At 35.4% G+C, this 20,584-nt stretch overlaps 2 protein-coding genes and 1 pseudogene across 2 annotated transcripts; 2 read left to right on the top strand and 1 right to left on the bottom strand.

Moving 5' to 3' along the window:
* The first annotated feature begins 7,528 nt into the window (after nt 1-7,528).
* On the top strand, nt 7,529-10,557 carry LOC112756712 (protoporphyrinogen oxidase 1, chloroplastic-like; annotated as a pseudogene).
* Nucleotides 10,558-13,540: 2,983 nt separating this feature from the next.
* Nucleotides 13,541-14,417, top strand: LOC112756443 (auxin-responsive protein IAA30). Its single transcript, XM_025805037.3, has 2 exons — nt 13,541-13,981; nt 14,065-14,417. Exons 1-2 carry the CDS (start codon nt 13,644-13,646, stop codon nt 14,126-14,128), a joined length of 402 nt encoding a protein of 133 aa, XP_025660822.1. The 5' UTR covers nt 13,541-13,643; the 3' UTR covers nt 14,129-14,417.
* A 783-nt stretch (nt 14,418-15,200) lies between these two features.
* Nucleotides 15,201-16,744, bottom strand: LOC112759127 (chitinase 10). Its single transcript, XM_025807951.3, has 2 exons — nt 16,268-16,744; nt 15,201-15,750 (listed from the first exon to the last, which is right to left on the bottom strand). The coding sequence occupies exons 1-2, from the start codon at nt 16,711-16,713 to the stop codon at nt 15,384-15,386; spliced, it is 813 nt and encodes a 270-aa protein (XP_025663736.1). The 5' UTR covers nt 16,714-16,744; the 3' UTR covers nt 15,201-15,383.
* Between the last annotated feature and the right edge of the window lie 3,840 nt (nt 16,745-20,584).

Below are 20,584 nucleotides of genomic sequence, written 5' to 3'. Positions count from 1 at the left end.
TTAGTAAATTGATATTTTATATATATATATATATATATATATATATATATATATATATATATATATATATATATAATACTGACATAGATATTATAATTCACATGTTATTTTATTATTTGTCTACAATGTTTATTGTATCGATACGTATAAATTTATTATCGTATCAAAACAAACACCTAATCAAATAATCTGTCTCAAAACTACTTAAGTTAAGTTCCTAACTAAGAATACGAAAAAAAAACTTAATTGAGTGGAGTTTTCTTTTCTTTTCTTTTTGCGGACTATAAAAAAAAGATTATGTGAAAAAAAGATAGTTTTAAAGTTTTCAATAATATTAAATACATTAGTATATTAACAGACAGTTAGTGAGATTAGACAAGACGGTAAATATCTTACATTCTAGTTAAAAAGTCTTTGGTTCAAAACTTCAAATTCTATAAATAACAAAATGTATTATACGTAAGTATATAATGAAAGATATTTTAAAATAAAAAATTATACAATAGTCAACTAGATTTTTGCCTTCTAATTTTAGGGAAGGATAAGTTCCTCCTTTTCTCTACAAATTTATATAAAATATAAAAAAATCATATGAAAAATAACATTATAAAAAATAAAGTAAACACCCAACCCGATTCCTGTCCATTTCAATTTAGGACAAGGCGATCCCTCACCAAAAAAGTAACCCACACCGGTTCCTGTTCGTGCATAAAATAACTCATCGCGCCCCCTCCCTTATATGCCCCATTCATAGTTGACGGAAAAGTCTGATGTGGCACTTACCGGCGCTGATCAAGCTGTTAGCCCAGAGTTAACTTCCAACGTGGATGAGAGGAATGGACAGGGGTCAATTTGTCCCCCTGTCCTATTAAAAAACGACGCCATTTCTAACTTAAGAAGAAGCAAACATTAACTTCATCTTCTGGTTCCTCAACAACCTCTACACAAACTATTCATATTCCAAATAATAACGAAACCCTAGGGGACCATGGTTGGAAGTGGAGACCATTGCTCATCCTCCAACATGCGAGCTGGCGATAATTGGAGTTATAGCATGAACTCTAATGAGAGTATTGTAGGTAGAAGGAAGAAGAGATGGGTGTCCCCAAAATGCTATTGCGGCTGTGATGCTATTCTGCTCATGTCTGCGAACAAAAATAATCCGGATAGGTTATTCTTACATTGCCCTAAATTCAAGGTATGTTAATGGAAAATTTTGTGTTGATTGTATTCGATTCTATACTTACTTCAAGGTATGTTCATGGTTTTAACCTTTTTGAATTTGTCTAAATGTAGACTGCAGAAGGTCGTTGCTCATTTTTTGTATGGCTAGATGATTATGTTTCTTCCTTTAATGAGCATGTTTCGAAGACAATATCAAAGGGGGTATTGCCGCAGAACCAACATCGATTTGAAGGCCTAAGTGATGCGGTGGATGACAAAGTGGAAGAGCTAGAAATTAGGTTGATTGGATTAGAAAATCAATTGGGAAAGAGCAAAAAAAAAAATGGGTGAAAGTAGATGCTTGGGGTTAGGTTGTAGTATTTTTGCATTTTTGATTAGGGTTATGGTTGCCTGTTTATTTAGGACAAGTATGTATGCAACCTAATGAATAATTTTAGTGTATCCAAGAATTGTGTGGCAAGATGAAATTGTATATGTAAACATTGTGGAAATTATATGAAAATGAATTATTATTATGACTGTTTAAAATTTGTTATCTGAACTTAATGCAAATTAGTGCAACAAATATTTGTGCTTGTAACATGGATTGAAGTAAATCTTGTAAAGCATAACAATTCATACCATTATATTCATAATGTCAAGAAACATGTAATTCATATGTTTACAGTCATAATATCATTGCAGAGGCAACATGGCCCTAAATAAAAGTTACACACTTGTGAATACCAAAATACCAAGAGAACAGTAAGATATTTGTTGGAATAATTGTATCCTTCAAACTAAAGTGTCAAAATAACAAAATAAAAGTAACACATTTCTAAATCCCTATTAGCACAGTCACCCCTGCTTAGGAGGCCTGAGTCCTGGTGGCCTGTAGCCGGGTGTTGGCACAAATTTCAAAAGTTTTGATGCAGTAATCGAATTTGCAGCTGCCATCGTCTCTTCAGAGATTGCATCATGACTGATTTCTGGAGTAGTCTTCCCAGCTATTGAGTCATTTGCTTGGAGCTGTGAGGTATGAGGCATCGGGTTTGGTGTTTGGAAAGGTTGAGATTTGAACCATAAGGTTGGTCCTGGTGCTGGTTTGGGTGGAGGCACGAAACATGGAGCTGGAGGCCTAATAATCTGGTGCTTCTCCCTAAATGGTGTAGGGTTGTCATTGGAGTTTTCTCCTATAGCCTGTAACAAGGTAGGTTTAACAGTTATATGAATGAAAACTTTAAGGGATTGAGAAGTAATAATTTCTTGCATGAAACAGGTTTTGTTAGTTTAAAAAACAGGAAAAAAATGACATTCTCAGATGGTGGTGTAGATTGTGATACTAAGATTTCTTCTCTTTGATTTTGGGTCGATGCGCCAATTGTGATTGGCTTTTTGGGTAGTTTCTTCTTAGCTTTTCTCGCCTTGCTCTATGACAAAAATCAATATATTATAGAAAGCTAGCAACAAAATCAGTGTAACACATAAACCTAAACCATAGACTCACCACAGAATCTGAGGTTGGCCCTACTGTTGTGACATTTGCATTGAGACCAGAGGTCTTTTCATGACATTCTTGAACCTAATCATTGACAAAAATAAAAACACACAGCTCAAATATCATCTAAATGTAATCAGTACATAACACAGCCATTGTACCTCAATTCTTAAACATAGAGTAAAGAAGTTATTGTTTAGGATAACTCAATTCTGAAAACTAACACATTGTACCTGATCAGTGCTTATTGCTGGATCAGTGTTTGTTGTTGGATCAGTGCCTGTTGCTGGACCAGTTGATGAATTCTGAGTTGAGGTCTTCTTCTGTGCTCATCTCTCCTTTTTAGTCATAGGCTTCCAGTTGGGATCTTGTACTGCATTTGGGCATGTCTTGTAGTAATGGCCTTTTTGGCCACACTTGGAGCAAGTAACAACGAATGTCTCCTTTGCCTTGGTGGTGCTCATCTCTCTCTCAACTGGATCGGCTCTTCTCTTCAACTTAGGTCTATGAGCAGCTCTCTTAATAATGGGAGGCAGTGGCCTTGGTGCATTGGTAGGTGTCTAATACTCTTCATTGTTGATTGGCTTAATACAATGTGAATAAGTTGCTCTGATGGCTTCTATAGTTAGCCACTTATGGACAAAATTCTCAGCCTTAAGACCTATTTTAGCTATTGCTGCAACTGCATGTCTACAGAACATTTCTATGGACAATAACGAAGTGATGCATAATTAGAAAAACACAATGGACAGACAGTGATAAACCAAAAATTATAACAACTAAATATTAATCCAATAACTATAAGACCAGAATTACCAGTCAACTGCCAGACATTACATGTGCACGTCCTCTTGTGAAGATTAACTCCCACTTTATGGTTTTGGGAATGAACCTCAAAGAGGACTCTTTTCGAATCACTAGCCCATATAGCTCTCCATTTATGACTCTTAGGCTTGATAAATTGATCCAACTTCTTATGTTGGACTGTGCAAGCGGTCCAATGTGAGACTCCAACTTCTTCTTGTGCATTACCATCTTTCTCATTATGTAGCACCGCAGCCCTTCACATATCGTTAGAATAGGCTTTTCCCTATGCTCCACAATCTTTGCATTCCATACTTCGCACATATTATTAGTTATGTTGTCCACTTTCGGCCCATGACTAAAGTACGCCTTACATCATACAGCCGGCTCAAATTTTTGCATATACTCCCATGCTGGTGCACTTACTCGCTTTAACTTCTCCATCGCAGCAGCTAATTCAGTGTGTGTGGTGCACCTTGCACATTCTCAAACCAATTGCTTCGTCTCTTCATCTTTGAAGTGCTTGATAAAATTCTTCCAAATATGTAGTACACAATTCCTGTGATGAGCTCTCAGAAATATCTCCTTCAAGGCCAATGCCAAGCCCTGTATCAGTCCAAGGACATGATATCAGAAAATTCTTATTAGCAATGATCCACACTTAAAATGCTAAGACTCAAATTAAAGTAACTCTTGGCAATATTATAGAGAGAGATATCTATCTATATGTTTATATATATTCCAAAATAATCAACTAATTTTTATTAGAGAAATCAAATTTGTTAAATACAATATCTAATCAGGGAGCTGCAATACAACATATTTAATCATGAACTCATGATGAATGAAATAGACTCTTAGCTAACATAAGAATTAATTCATCAACTAATAAACTGATAAATAAAAAAGTTTTATCTCAGTGGAACATATTAACTAACCAAAGCAGAGTGCAGAATTATATATAATTATGATCAAATTCATAGCACAGTAGTACAAGTCTATGATACAAAACAGAGTAATTCATACATAAGTCTTCAATACAAGTAGCTGATTAAATTTATATGCATCCAAAAATAAGTTACAGTAAATGACATCAAACAAGTTAACTTAGCAGGGTTTAGAGTTGACCTTTTGTTGATCGGAAATAAAATTCAGTCCTAACTCAATGCAATCCCCTAGATCCTGCTTCAGTATTGACAAAAACCAGCCCCAGGTGTCTTTACATTCGTTCGGAACCACAGCATACGCAATGACAAAAAAGTGGTTGTTGGCATCTTGCCCCACTGCAGATAAAAGTTGTCTACCATAGTAACCTTTGAGGAAGCACCCGTCCAACCCGATTAGAGGCCTGCACCCATCTTTAAAACCCCTTTTACATGCATCCAAACTTATATACAACTTGTCGAACAGTGGCAGTGACTCTAGCTGAGGTATGACATCAATCATAGCTGTACTCCCTGGATTACTCCTGTGTAGTTCCATCAGATAGTCGCAGAGCTTTCCATACTGAGCTTGTTCGTTGCCTATAACTATCTCTCTGGCAACCTTCAGTCCCCTGCTTATCATTTTCTCACTAAGATGTACATTGTACTCCTCAATCATATACTCCCTGGCCTGTTTAGGCTTTAACTCAGGCTGAGTCAGTAGCCTCTTCACCAACTTTGATGTTACCCATTCTTTGTTAGCTAGATTACTGCCAAAATCTCTAGCACAGTTATGCGCATTAACCAATGTCTTCACCTGATAACACCCCCCAGCACTGTTCCAAGAGGTCAGAATCAACCAAGGACAGTTTTCTTCTGCACATGCAGCCCTCACCCTCTTCTTTTCATTCTTTAGATACATCACATCCTTCCCTTCATACACAAAGTAGTCCTTTAGTGCATTCTTAAAAATTTTCATTGTGATGAAAGTTTGCCCCACCTTAAATTCAACTTTCCCATATTCGGTCTCCTCATTGAAAGCATCAAATGCAGTCCTGTTTTCATCATCATCAGACACTGGGCTGTTAAATACTTCACTCTCATATTCATAAGGCTTGTCATAATCTGAGTCTAACTCTTCCCCAACAATATCAGAATTTGATGCCATTGTATTCCCGACCACTCCATGTCTAGCCTCCACACTACCCCCTGCTTTAGGCCCATCAACTACTGTACTTTCTGCCCTAGTTTTTCCATCCCTTAGAATATGTGTCCTCCTCCTACTTGAATACCTCTTGGAAGCCCGTTTCTTAGCTGTCTTTGGAGAATAACTTGGACCACCTTTACTTGGTCCAGGCTTATCCCTATTTTTTGGGCGACCCTTGCTTAATTTTCTATTTGGGCCAGACTTCACCTCACCATCTGGTCCATCCTTCACCTCACCAGCTGGACCACACTTCACCTCCCCAGCTGAACCCTGACTAGCTCTCTTCCTTGGTGACACCATTTTCTTCTTCTTTTTCTTCAATCTCTCCTTCCTTTTCTGTTCCTCACTATCGTCACTGCTATGAGTATCTTCATATTCTGGAGGAGGTGGCTTATATGGCTCGTCTTCAATTGTTTCATACCCATCACTTGAGGAAGATGAGTCACTCATAATAACCTCCTCCAGTTTGCATCTCCTCATCCACAACTTCTGGCACACTAATCGGGTGATCAAAGTAGATGTAAATCTCATTTGTCCCCTTGTTTTTAATCTTGTTATTCCTCATGTCATTTATCTCAGTATCACCCCTCATTACATGTAAGCCAGATTCTAAGTCAGGTGCCATGCTATCAAACCAAAGCATGGTCTTGTACTCTGTGTAACCCAACTCCTTCAGTAACGTTTCAAAATCAAAGAAGTTCACCAAATCAATGTCTAAAGGTGGCCACTTCTTGACTTTTCCATCAACATATTCTAATTTGCCTTGTGCATTCCTCTTAAAATTTCCTCCATGATGGAAAATAGGAACTACTTCAAACTCATCCATCTGAAAATTATTTTTAATAATCAAAATCCAATTCATGACATTTTATCTCACTGTACCAATCATCTAAACTACTGACAAGCAACATTAATTATTTAACAAATTAACTAAAAAACTTCAAAATCCATTCACGTCCACAACATTTTTAAAAACCCACAACCAGGCAACTCATTTCAACCTACTGAACAATGCAACACCAACATGCAATTTATGAACAGAGATTAGATAGTGCTAATGTTTTAGATGTCCAAATTCGTTACTAACCTGAATGGTGACACAAGCTGCCTCCACTGCACGACGTTAGTGACTCCGTCAAGTGCGGAATTAGAGGAGTCTTCCGAGTCCTTCCTGGCAGCCTTGTCAGCACCAATACTTGCTACTTCCACCACTCACTGTCCTTTCGCGCGAAGAAGGTGGAGGGGTTTTGGTTATTCTGTAAATATGAGTTAGGGCTTCGGGGGTTATGAGAGTGAGAATGACGTTTGCTTCTTCTTAAGTTAGAAACGGCATCGTTTTTGAATGGGACAGGGGGACAAATCGACCCCTGTCCATTCCCACTCATCCACGTTGGAAGTTAACTCTGCGCTAACTGCCAGATCAGCGCCGGTAAGTGCCACATCAGACTTTTCCGTCAACTATGGACAGGGGATACAAGGGAGGGGGCGCGATGAATTATTTTATGCATAGACAGAGACAGGCATGGGTTGCTTTTTTGGTGAGGGATCACCTTGTCCTAAATTGAAATGGACAGGACCGGGTTGGGTGTTTACTCTAAAAAATAAAAGCAACATTATTGTTTTTATTTTGTTGGAGCCCAAAACTGCGACCCATATTGTAACGTTACCTGGGCCAAGACCTTGAATAATAATATAATATATTTTCGTTGGCGACCCAATCTCCAATAACATTTGGGCCCACACATTAAACTTCTCTTCCTCAGACAAAAAAAAAAAAAAAAAAAACACGCACACACTTCTCTTCCAATGGCAGTGAGTAACAGTGTAGTTGGAATGGCCATGGACATGGTTCTGAGCTTCTCACCATCCCAATTCCGAAGCTCTCTATTACCATAATCATTACCATCATTGTCGCATTCTTTAACGAATCCAATGCTGCCTTCCATTCAGCACCATTGCACTGCCATAAACTCCGCCACGCTGGACTGCGTCGTGGTTGGCGGCGGCATCACCGACCTCTCCGTCGCCCACGCCCTCTCCTCCAACCACTCAATTCCCAATGTAGTTCTCACGGGACGGCTTTCTCTGGAAAGAAGGTCCCAACAACTTCCAACCCTCCGATTCTATGATCAATTCCTGGTACTCTTCCTATCTTATCACACTCGATGCTCATTCTGAATAGCTAGTTCAATAAGAAAATTGAAATCTTAGAATCACAAATTATTACTGCTGGATGAAATTGGTAAAACTTGTCCTATGTATGATTTTCTGCACAGCTTCAAATTTTTATTATAGTTTTGGTGTTGTAGGTGGAGTGTGGTTTGGAAGATGAACTTGTGTTGTGGGATGGGAAGCTGAGGCAGTGCCTTCAAGACCCTTTGATTTGATGAGTATTGGGGGAAAATTCAGGGCTGCATTTGGTGCACTTGGGATCCTCCACCACCAGTTTGTCCTTTAACTTTTCATCCCTTTGTTTGAACATGTCATTGTCAAATTCAATATTTGCAAGGATCAAAGAATAATAACTGTTTTGATTATTGTTTCTCTTCTCATATAATATTATGATGTTGACAAAAGTGACAGGATCATGAGGAATCAGTTCAGGAATTCGTGTGCCGCAATCTTGGTGATGAGGTTTTTGAGCGTTTGATAGAGCCTTTTTGTTTAGGTAAGAGTCAATATCCATTACCACCGAATGATCCACCGATCTGATCTTTCACATAATCTGCGCTTTTTGCTTCATATTAAGTTTATTTTCCTCTTTATGGTTTACATTTTTTTTTTCACGTGCAGGTGTATATGCAGGTGATCCTTCAAAACTAAGTATGAAAGCAGCATATGGGAAAATTTGGAAGCTGGAGCAAAATGGTGGTAGCATTATCGGTGGCTCTTTCAAAGCAATACAGGAGAGAAATAAGGTTTCCAAACTGCCTCAAAATCCATAATAATATTGTCTATGGATTTTTACTATCTTTTTCATCATTTATGGGGTGATTCTCTTATCCAAGTAGTCATCTTGTAGGCATCTCCCAAAGCCAAAGGGTCAAACTGTTGGATCTTGTCGAAAAGGGATGGGCATGTTGCCAGAGGCAATTTCTGCAAGGTACTCTATGGTTCTTAATTTATATTGATGCCCCAGTTCTTTTACCACTGTTTTTCAGGATTAAGTTCTTAGTGAATTGAGTTATTGTTGGCAGGTTAGGCAACAGAGTTAAGTTATCTTGGAAGCTTTCAAGTATTAACAGAGTGGAAAGTGGACATTGTTGCGCCCTTCATCCGTTAGTTTCTTTCTTGAGTTGGATTATATTCATTATCTATGATATGGTTGTTTTACTTGTGGAATCTTTTTACATTGTGTTTGACATAATCAAATTCTATCGTTTCTTTTATAAAGTTGCAACGAGAATGTAATAATAGATCACACACACACAATGACAAGAATTAGCCTACATGAAAATACTTTAGTATGTATTTTGATCAAAATTATTATGTAGCCTACGAATAAATATCAATGTCCCTTGTGGAAGTGGTGGCAGTGGGGAGGTGTTAGTCTTTGCATGTTTCAGTCTGTGTGTACATGCATATGCATGAGCATCTTTGGTTGCACATGGTTTACTTAAATTAATATGAACATGATTGCTTTGATATGCATTTTTTCCCCAAAAAAGAAAGAATGTTATACACTCCATCAAGCTCTATTATTGTTTTTTCTAATCCAAATATGTATAGCAACAGAGGCATAATACTGCAGAACATGATTAATGAGCATATTGCAGAAATAAAATAAGAGTTGGACACAAGCTCAGTGCACATGTTGTGGGTTGCAGCAAATCAATCTTTCTTTTAAGAATGGGGAACCTGTGAAGTTATCCTTTGTTATGTACACAAGCTCACTGCACATATTGAAGGAATCTATTCTTAATCTTTTAATTCCTCTTTCAGAATGCTGCTGCAGATGCACTTTCAAAGATTTATTACCCCCCTGTAGCTGTTGTTTCAATATCCTATCCAAAAGAAGCTATTCTGACAGAATGCTTGATAGATGGTGAGCTGAAGGGATTTGGTCAATTGCATCCACGATCCCAAGGAGTGGAGACTTTAGGTAAATATTCGTTATAATGACAATACAAGTTGTTGGGTACTGGATAATGTATTGCTCTGTTTGTGAAAATTAACACACGTTGGGTTTGACACTTGACAGGAACAAGATATAGCTCATCAATTTTCACTAACCGGGCTCCACCTGGACAGCTTCTATTATTGAATTTCATTGGAGGAGCTACCAATCCTGGAATGTTATCAAAGGTTTGATAACTTTTTTTATATTCAAACAAGTTCCATACGACCATTTCTGTCTGATTACAGGATTTATTTCTTTTCCCTAGTTCCTTTTGATACCTAAAGCCTCTCGTACAATGACAGATGGATCGTGAACTCATTCAAGTAGCTGATCGAGATTTGCGAAAAATCCTTATAAACCCAAATGCCAACAATCCAACTGTATTAGGTGTGAAACTGTGGCCTAAAGCTATTCCACAGTTCTTAATTGGCCATGTTGAGCTACTAAATTTTGCTAAAGCCGCTCTCAAAGACACCGGGTTTGAGGGGCTGTTCCTTGGGGGAAACTATGTGTCTGGTGTTGCCTTGGGAGCATGTGTTGCAGACAGATGTAAGTCCTCCTTATATTGTGTTGGTTTATCTATTCTAGACACAAGTAAGAAACTAGGTATCTGTTTGGTTCTGCCACAATACTTCCCTTGTCACACGCATCAAGGAGGTTGACATGTTACATTAAGTAAACTCAGATTTTCTAACATTGCACAACAATTTATATCTTGAACTCTTGTCCATATCTTCTGTGATGACATGTAAAAAGGTGTTGGATGTTGCACCTGGTTACTCAAATTCTTTTTGTAATGAAGTCAATCAGCTATAAATGAAAGCAGCCGCATTGGATCACAATGAGATTACCTGTGCCCAAAATTCTCTGCATATGTTTACTTGTTGGAACCAACCAAGAATCTCTGCATTGCAACTAAAAGTGTTGATTTATTGAGACAATTAATAAGCAACAACGGAAAGTTTGAGTTTAATGGCGTTCATTTCATGTCCCACCATTGTTGTTGTTCAAGTGCTGGAAAGGGGACGACATTCCAACATGGTTATTTATTGCCGCATATAGTAACTTTGACTTTGACCAATTAATGGAACTTAATTATTAAAAGCGATTAACAAAGTTGAAGGGATATAGATACCAAGCATTTAAAACCAGGCGTTACAAAAACAGGACCATTTGGTCTTAACATTGTAAGACACATCTACTAACAAAAAGGAGAGGAAGGTGGGTTTGCACACTGCTTTTCTTACAATGTCGTTTTATTTGGGGACCAAATGACAGACTGAAGCAACATTATGGTTGGAGTTGTGGCTAACATTTTGCTTTTATCTTCTTTTCTCTCTCTCTTATTTCCAAACCATCTTCTCTAGTTAGTATTCACCATTGCTTTAAATCCAAGCTAATAGGTTCTTGTTAACCAACATGCGATAAGGGAATCGGATGGGAGAATTAAATTCTATGCCTGAATTGTATTTGTACACGTGGGTGGCGAGAATAAGATACAACAATCCTAGACAACCAGAATATCTTCAAAATTTGGTGAACAAAACATGTCACTCAATTTCGTGTAAAATTGTTGTGCACCCTAGTAAATTGAGACAATTAGCAGCACTTTCTTTTCCTTGTGCTAAACAAAAAATAAATAGATTTGATTTTCTGTCCCCAAGGTTGGAGCGGGGTATCATTTCGCCGTTAAAAAAGAATCACACTTGTCACATTATTTTATTAATTCCTAATTATTTAGAATCATTGTTAATTTTGCCATAGATGCTTGTTACACCAAAGTTTACTCATCCTCATGCACTGCCCAGAAGGGGAAATAAAGGAGAATGATAAAGTAGCAAGCTTTGTCGTGTGTCGATTCTTGAAAAGGAAAAGCATGGACACGTGTCACACGTCGAATGAGGGTTAGTGTATATCCTGTAATAAGCGCACACAACCTGTCTCTTCATGAGTATTTTCTACTACAGTGTCCTTTTATAGCTTTATTTTCTGTTGAGAGAGCATTTCACGGAAGTACATACATGAATATGTTCCTAAGGTATAAAACATTACATTATTTGCGGCATCACTGGTTCCGATACCTTTTATAATGTATGGTATCTGCAACATTGGTCCCTCATGCGCAACACGATGATTATATCCATTGAACGTCTGTGTTAATTGGGGTTTATACCATTTACCTGTACAAGGTTTCAGATATCAATGTTCTCTTGTCCACCACAAATGTCTACTATACACTCTACAGTGTCTAGATTCACTCCCTCAAAACTCAAGGCTGTTACTACTCCCTCACATGCTTTGTCTAACATTTGTCTCCTTTCTAATTTAACTGCGCCAATATTATGTTGCATGCATCATAACACCAACGTTTTAGACCATCATCCTCTAATGTAATTAATTTGCATATGCATCAAGCTTCAACTAAAGTAACAAAAATTTACTACCAATTGAAGTATAGTGCATATATAATATCACAGTGGGTAAATTGTGATTTTCATCCAAAAAATTTAATTTTTAGTTCTCCAAAAGAAAATGACATTTTGATACTATAAACATGATGTTAGTTTATCGAAACAACAGTGCTAGGAACCAAGAGGGTACCAGCAAAAAATCAGACAAATGCCTTTGAGTGAATCCAAAACCTCTATGTGGATGGTGTTTATGCTAGATATTAGGATGTTTCTTTTCTTTGTAAATTGGATGGTTCTGAATCTATTTTCTAATTTATTATGTTTTAGGTATTTGGAGAGCTGAAGAGACAGAAGCTAATTGAATCAGTTTTCGTGATTCACCTTACAATGATACTGAACGTATCTCCTCCTAATTTGAATGTGGTGAAACATTTAATAACCAATATTTAAATCATAAATAAATAAAAATAATCACTATATTTCTAATTAATTAAGTTGTTCCATTCTTTACTAATTTGGAGTTAGTTCATATACTTTTCCTTATAGAAATTTATCAAAGATAAAAGTGACATACTTAGAAAAAGATTGTAGAGATAAAATTTTGACGCTCATATTTTAATTAACAATTAAGATCTTTTTATTTTTAAATTTGGTGATTTTAGAACAAATAATTTTTTTTTATTTATTTATATGTGAATGGGAAAAAAATTCAAAAAAAAATTGACAAAAGAGTTTGGTGTTAGAATTTTTTTTCTTTATGCATCTTTTAAATAATTTTTAAATTGTTTTAAAGAAAATTGAATCAAATATATGACTTGTTTGTTATTTATAAAAAAATATTTTATTAAATTAAAATCATCTTTCGAAAATCAAAACATTATTTTCCTTTTTCAAAATGTATTTTATTAAAAATATTTTTTTTGAAAATAAAAAAAAATTATTGATATTTTAATTTAAAAATAAATAAATTATTGACTAATTAAAAATATAAAAATATTTATTATTTTTTAAAATAGAAAGCGTCTAAATTTTTCTAAAAATTTATTTATTTTTATATATTTTAGACTGTGTTAATTACTTATTTATTTTTGAGTTAAAAAATTAGAATCTATTTATTTTTTCGAAAATACTTTCCACTTTAAACATTTGATATCCGCACTAACTTTTGAAAGATATCTTCATAAAATATTCATTTTTTTTTTTTTACTTTAATCAGCAAATATGATAAAAGAAGTAAAAGTATAGGTATAGAAAATAGTAGAAGAGGAGATGAGGTCCAATAGGAATGATGTTGGAAATTGTTTATTATTATAGTAATTGACACGTGGAGTTGTCGGCTGGCAAGACAACATGGAAAAGAGAGGGTGGTGGCGCAGCAGTTTATGTAGAAAAGGGCCTATCAACAATAGCAATAGGAATAGGAATATAGGATCTCTGTTCTGTGTTCTCTTCTTATTATTTAAAGGGAGATAAGAATAAGAGGCTTGGTGCAATTGTGATAGCATTTTTTATTAGCATGGGAAGAAAAGCTGCTACTACTTGTTCCTCTTCCTCTAACATTTCTTCAACTGCTTCCTTGAATCTGAGGCTTGCACTCAGCACTCATGAAGAATGTGGTGGAAGCCTGTTTGTGAAGGTGTACATGGAAGGCATTCCAATTGGGAGGAAGCTCAACATATTAGCACATAGAAGCTACCATGAGCTTGTTAAGAGACTTGAGAACATGTTCGACACCACCATTCTCTGGGGTACAGAGATGGATGAAGTTGTAGTTCAACCTGGTGAGAGATGCCATGTCCTCACTTATGAAGATGAAGAAGGAGATCTTGTTATGGTTGGAGATGTTCCTTGGGAGTAAGTCATCATCATCATCTAAATTCTCTTCTTTCTTTCTTTCTTTAATGAAACTAATTTATATTATATTGATGTTGGTGTAGGATGTTTGTTTCCACTGTAAAGAGGTTGAAGATCACAAGGGTAGACACATTCACTACCTCTTGATAATGCAGATCTCTATTTGTTTTCGATTAATTAGGTAGCTTCAGAGACACCACTGAGGTTTCCAATTTTGTTCTTAGTACTACTACTACTAGTTTAGTCTTAATTACAAGTGTTGAATCATCAAAACTATGCACAAAGTTAAGTCCTCAGTTATATATACTACATGCATAGCTTGCTCACTAGTCACTCCTTTCTTCTTTCCTTCAACAACATGTATAATTAATTAATTAATTAATTCCTGTTGTACATTCATTCCTAATTAGTGTATGTCACAGCTTCTTTTTATTAATTAGCTTTTTATAAAGGCAAAAGATAGATTGACATATAAAGGTTATATTCCATGAACTAGAAACAAGTAAAGGTTATATTCCATGAAATTTGGTAAGTATTTGTTGAGTTTAATTAGGGCCAAGTTCACCTAAATTTTAAATAAAAAAGTAAAAGCTACAATTTAATCAATTGTGATAAATTAAGGACAGTTTGGAAAGTTTAAAAAGTTATTTTTTTTAGTTTTTTATTTATGAAGAGTAATAATATTAATGGCTGATGTAATTTTAAAAATTAAATTATAGCTTTTTAAGAAATTATTTAAGTGTTTATGGAGAAGCTAAAAAAATAATTTTTTTTATAATAAAATTTTTTTATCACATTTCTTTTAAAATAAGCATTTTTAGAACTAAAAAATTAAACAAAATAATTTATTTATAAACTATTTTTAATATAAGTATTAATTATTTAAGTTATTTTAAAAAAAAAATAGCTTAATTAAACTGTTTATCAAAACTAAACCCAATATCTAAAAATAAATAACCAGCTTCAATTAAGGGACACAAATCTCGTGTGTTAGAAGTTAGAAGTAAATGTAACTACATTGTTAAAAAATCTGAAAATCCTTGCCAAAACATTGCATAACAAAACAACTTTAAATAACACACAAGATCAAGACATGGCGTCGCATTAAAATTGATATTATGAGTGTATTACAGCATTTGGTGCTAGGGGTGGAAAAAACTGTTTCAACCATGGGGTATCGTCAGAAACTCAGAATCACTTATTTTATTAGGAAATGGTTGGCACAAACATTTTATTTATATAATCTAACAAACAATATTAGAAAATATCTTGATACATTTGGGTCCACTACAAAGGGAATAAAGGATAGGATAGATCCATATATATCGGACAATTATTGAGGAATTTTTTACTAGAAAAAGAATAAATAAAAGAAAGATTAATAAAGAGTAGTTACAATTATTTACAAGGGTTTCTGAAATGCACAATCCAAGTTAGGTCCAGTATCGACGTTGAACAAGTTGGTATATCTTTTGAAAAATCCAATCCTATCCTTGACCCTTGGATCATTGGGGATTCCACATTCAAGTGCACCATTGATGATGTTAGTAACCAAGCCATAACCAGCTGTTCTGTTTGCTGCTATGTCGGCTTCTGAAGGCACATATTTTCCAACCATAACATTGTGGCAAGAAAGTGTTCCTCTTGTCTCTCTCATCCAAAACCACAGAGCACTTCTGAATGCAATCACTGAATTGTTTGACACAATCTCAGGCTTCCTCAACCCATCAAATCCCAACTCCTTCCCTGCTGGACCATAATTGTAGTTCCTGCATAAATCCATAAATATGTTGCATACTTTTTTTCAGTCATACTGTATACACAAAGTATCATTCATCAATTAGTCACTACGTGTAGAAATATGTATTTGGTAATCTTATAAAATCTTTTACTATACTACATTCTACTCAGTCGTGCGTGCGTGCAATTTATTCACGTAGTCAATGTAAAACGTAGTTATTTTTACTAATATGACATTATGTGATTAAATGCACGTGTTACACGGACATTACATCAAAATTAAATTTCATAAATTTGATTATTTAATAATTAATTATGTAGTTAGAACAATGAATAAATTAATATGCATAATATATACAAATAAATACAGATTTGTTGTGTGCACATAGTATTTTTTATTTTTCTAAGAATAAAAACTAATTACTATATCAGTCATATTAGATGTATATAAAAAATTGGTCACTATATTAGAAAATATGTTAAAATACACATTTAAAATGAATTGATTTATATAGAAATAATGCATGATTGGTTTTGCTTGCATACCAAGAAAGTTGAATGGGTCCTCTTCCATGGTAAGATTTTCCTGGGAAACAAGGCCATTGTTTGTTAGTAGAATCACAGTAGTTACTCTGAGGATTAATCTCTTCCTTAAAGCAGAGACCCCAAGCATATGGACCATCAGGTGCAGTAGCCCATCCACCAGTCGTCTCATGAGAAATTTGAGCAAGAAATGCAGCGATCTCACGCTTCCGTGTGTCTAAACTGCCGGTGGTGCCGAATTCAGGGAAGGTTTTCGCGGCGCGAATGAAGGCCTTGTAAGGGTAGAAGTTCTTAGCAGGGCATGCATTGTCATCTTTATGTAGGAACATGGTATCAAAAAACTTCTTTCTAATGAGAGAAGAGATTGGTTTCGCTTCCAAAGAAGAAGCGAAACAGGGCAATAAGACACAGAGGAAGAGAGTAAAAGAGAGCAATGTTGAAAAAGCCATTTGCTGAATATAGTTCAAAAAACACAAGCATCAAGGAACTTTAATTTATAGATAGGTATAAAGAGGGAATCTTTTCATGTTCAGAGTACCTTTTATTTGCCTAATAGCTTATTGCAATATAAAATTTGTTGTTGACAAATTATGGGAATCAACTGTTGAATTAGATACCCTCCTCCGCCGGCTGGGTTTTAGCCATGTTTCAATTCGTTGGATAAGATGAATCATATAATATATAGTGACAGAACAAAATGAACAGTAATGCACGGTGGTACTTAGTTCCGTTTAAGTGTTTGTCGTTGGTCAATGGGGCGGAATTCGAACTCCCGACACTTGCTTAAGCGGACTAGTGAGCTAACTATTAGACCAACCCAACTTGGTTAAATCTGACTTAATTAAAAATAAAAAAGAGTAATACCCCAAATAGGTCCCAAGGATTTGGTCGTCCGACAGATTTGTCCCCCAGGAAAATTAACTAAGTCTCTGGTCCCCAAAATTATTAGATATATGTCATATACGTCCCTGATCCAGGTTTAACTGGTTAATCGAACAGTCTCTCTCCTACGTAGAGGTGATTAGTGTGACATGTCAGGTTAAAAGCTACCAGGACACATTGGTCCCTACACACGTGTCCAAAACGACGTCGTTTTAGGACTTCTTCAAACGACTTTGAGTGGGACAGATTAGTCCCCAAACTTTCTCATGCCAGTGTTATAAGACGGCAGCGTGTGGAAAATGTGGAGAGCCTGGCCACAATGCTAAGACCTGCAAGGGAGCTCCTAAGGCTGGGATTAATCCTAAAAAAACAATCAAGGAAAAATCCAAGAAAAATTCATCTGCAACACAAGAAGAGGTTCAGGTTTCTCAATCGGCACCCATAACTCAAGTATTCATGATTAACACTTATCTTGTTATACTAAATATTCTATATTGTGCGGCTTGGGATCTGTGATAACTTGTTTAAGACTCAGAATTTTTACAGCCATTAGTTGTTCTATTATAAGGACCATCTTGACATATAATATTATTGATCAGGGACCTGATTGACTTATAGTATAAATTCTAAAGGATCTATTTGACTTATAACATACATCATAAAGGATTTAATTGTTCTAACAAATTTGCTCATGTACGAGATTACTCAGCCTGAGACACCAACAAATGCTGCTAAACCAAATGTTGGAATGAATGTAAATGCTGAAACTGTAAGTATGCTTGATAATGTGTTTCACTATTAATTCCTAAATACTAGATACTAATATCTTATGTTAGAATACTCATAATTGTTTAAAATTCTATCAGGGAAGACAGACTCAGCCTCAACCTCCACCTCAACAACCTTTCAGACGTCTAAAGCAGACAATAATTAGGCCCAAGAGTCAGAAGAGTGTGAGTGATGAGACAATGACAGCTGCAAGTAGTGGCACAACCTCCAGAATGTTCAAATTCATTCCAACTCCCGGACTGAATCTCTCTAAGAAGAAATAATGCTTCCTTGAAATTTATTGTGGAAGAGACAAGACCTTGTTTGTCATTTTGAAGAAAATAGACCTTCACTTTTAAGTCTTTTTGTGTCACCACTTTAATGAGTGTGTGTAGAAGGAAATGGACCTTCTTTAGTTTGTAAACATTTTGATACTACTTATGTGCATACTTATGTTTATGTCCCTTTATGTTAATATTTTGATACATGACATTTGAATATTCTGGTTTGGATTATATACTATATTTTATAATATCTACTTGGCCAACTTATTTACATGCTACTCCGATTTGGATATGACTAACTTCTGTTTAGTATCATTGTCAACCTCTAGTGTCCATTTAACTAAAATGATTCATTCAAATACAATATTTTTTCAACAAACATACAATGCTAATTTCTTATATAACCACCACATAGATACAAAATAAAATCACAACTACAAGTGCACCCATTATTACACTACTAAACAACCTGAAAACACTATCTTTCTTGATTTTTGAACTATCTTCATTCCTCTTTATCAACATCTCCTCCAATTGTTTCACTCTCTCCTCCAAAGTATAATTCAAACCTGCACCAAATTCTTCACCCTTACATGTCTCCATAGAGGCCAATCTACTGCTTTCAACTACATCATCCACCAGACACCCAAAAATCTCATCAAACCATACAAAAAAATTACAATAACCTTGCTTCTCCTGCCATCAGAATAACAAAACAAGAATCATAACATTAGCCTTAGTCTTCAATTTTCAAAATTATAGCACCACAAAAATCAATCACATTGAAGTACCTTGAAGTGAGGACAGCCAAAGAACAGCCTATTTGGGTTCTCTGTTGTGCGAGACCTAGATATTACGGCATATGTATTGCACTTGCACTTAGGATGTTCTCCTCTTCTAAGTTGCCCCCTTAGAAAGCCAGTCGAACCGCTGTCAACACGGAAGACATCATCAATAGTTCTCCAACCACGTCTCCGACTTGCAACTGATGTGTTGCCTCCACTCGCCATCACCTTCTTCGAAGCCAGAAACTCTCTCTCACATACTAAGATACATGGGTTGGAGACAAAGAGACAGAGGTTAAAGATGAAGACCTAATTCATGTTGATCTCCCTTTTGAAACGGCAACGTATAGGTCCTTATTTACACGCTGCCGTTTTATAACACTGGCATGAGAAAGCTTGGGGACTAATCTATTCCACTTAAAACGACGTCGTTTGAAGAAGCCCTAAAACGACGTCGTTTTGGACACGTGTGCAGGGACCAATGTATCCTGGTAGCCTTTAACCTGACACGTCACACTGATCACCTCCACGTAGAAGAGAGACTGTTCGATTAACCGGTTAAACCTGGATCAGGGACGTATATGACATATATCTAACAATTTTGGAGACCAGGGACTTAGTTAATTTTTTTTGGGGATAAATCTGTCGGACAACCAAATCTTTGGGACCTATTTGGGGTAAATAAATAATCTAATTAGACCTCTAAATGTAATAAAGGAAAAAGGTCTGAAGCCTTAGCCCATATCAATGTGTTTTTTGTAATTTGTTTGAAGGCTATAACCACCTTAAATGGGCTTGGTATATGTTGAAACTTGGTTTTTGGGTTAAATTATAGGCTTGGGTAAGGGACCCAAGTTGACAATGAATATATTAAAAAATGTTTATTTAGTTATAAAAAAAAATGTTTATTTACATATTTAATTTGTGGAAGTAAAACCTGTCATGTCAATACTCAATAAAAAAAATGTCAACATTAATTAATTTTTTATGATAAAATTATTTTCTTTAATTTTTATTTTTTAAAATTTAGAATTTAAATTCTAAAATAATTTTGATAAAATTAATATTAATTGAAAAAAAAAAAAGATTTGGAATCAAAGTCTTTGAAAATTTAAAAGCCAGAGTGTAATGAAGCAATTAAAAGTTGGAATAATTGAGTGCAATGTTTCCAAGCTGTGAAAAAGGTGGGGCGTTGTAGCATGTAGGTCATTATCAAAGCAACGGCAATGTTTACTTTGTTTTGGTCAGTATCTTGTCGCGTTATCCTTCTATATTAAAAGTCAAGTATTGGGCCAATTTTTGACAAAGGGAAAACCCTCCACTCAAATCTATTCCGTCAAACACTTGGACCACTATACCCCCCTACATTTATGCCAATTATGCTCTTTTTTAATTCCTCACAAAATTAAAGAAACTTCTCCTAACATGCATGCTATATCTATGGTCCATCTTATATTCTTATTTAATATCCAAGCAATATATATGATCCCTTTTCAATAATTTCATTTCATGAATAGAAACTAAAATTCCTTTTTCTTTTTGTATGGGAATACAGATATTAAATCCTATCATATGCATACAGTATTAGTCAACAACAAACC

Source organism: Arachis hypogaea, chromosome 16 (genome assembly GCF_003086295.3).
Source record: "Arachis hypogaea cultivar Tifrunner chromosome 16, arahy.Tifrunner.gnm2.J5K5, whole genome shotgun sequence".
NCBI lineage: Eukaryota > Viridiplantae > Streptophyta > Magnoliopsida > Fabales > Fabaceae > Arachis > Arachis hypogaea.
The sequence above is the reverse complement of the archived record's forward strand: the minus strand, read 5'-3'. Positions and strand labels throughout refer to the sequence as shown.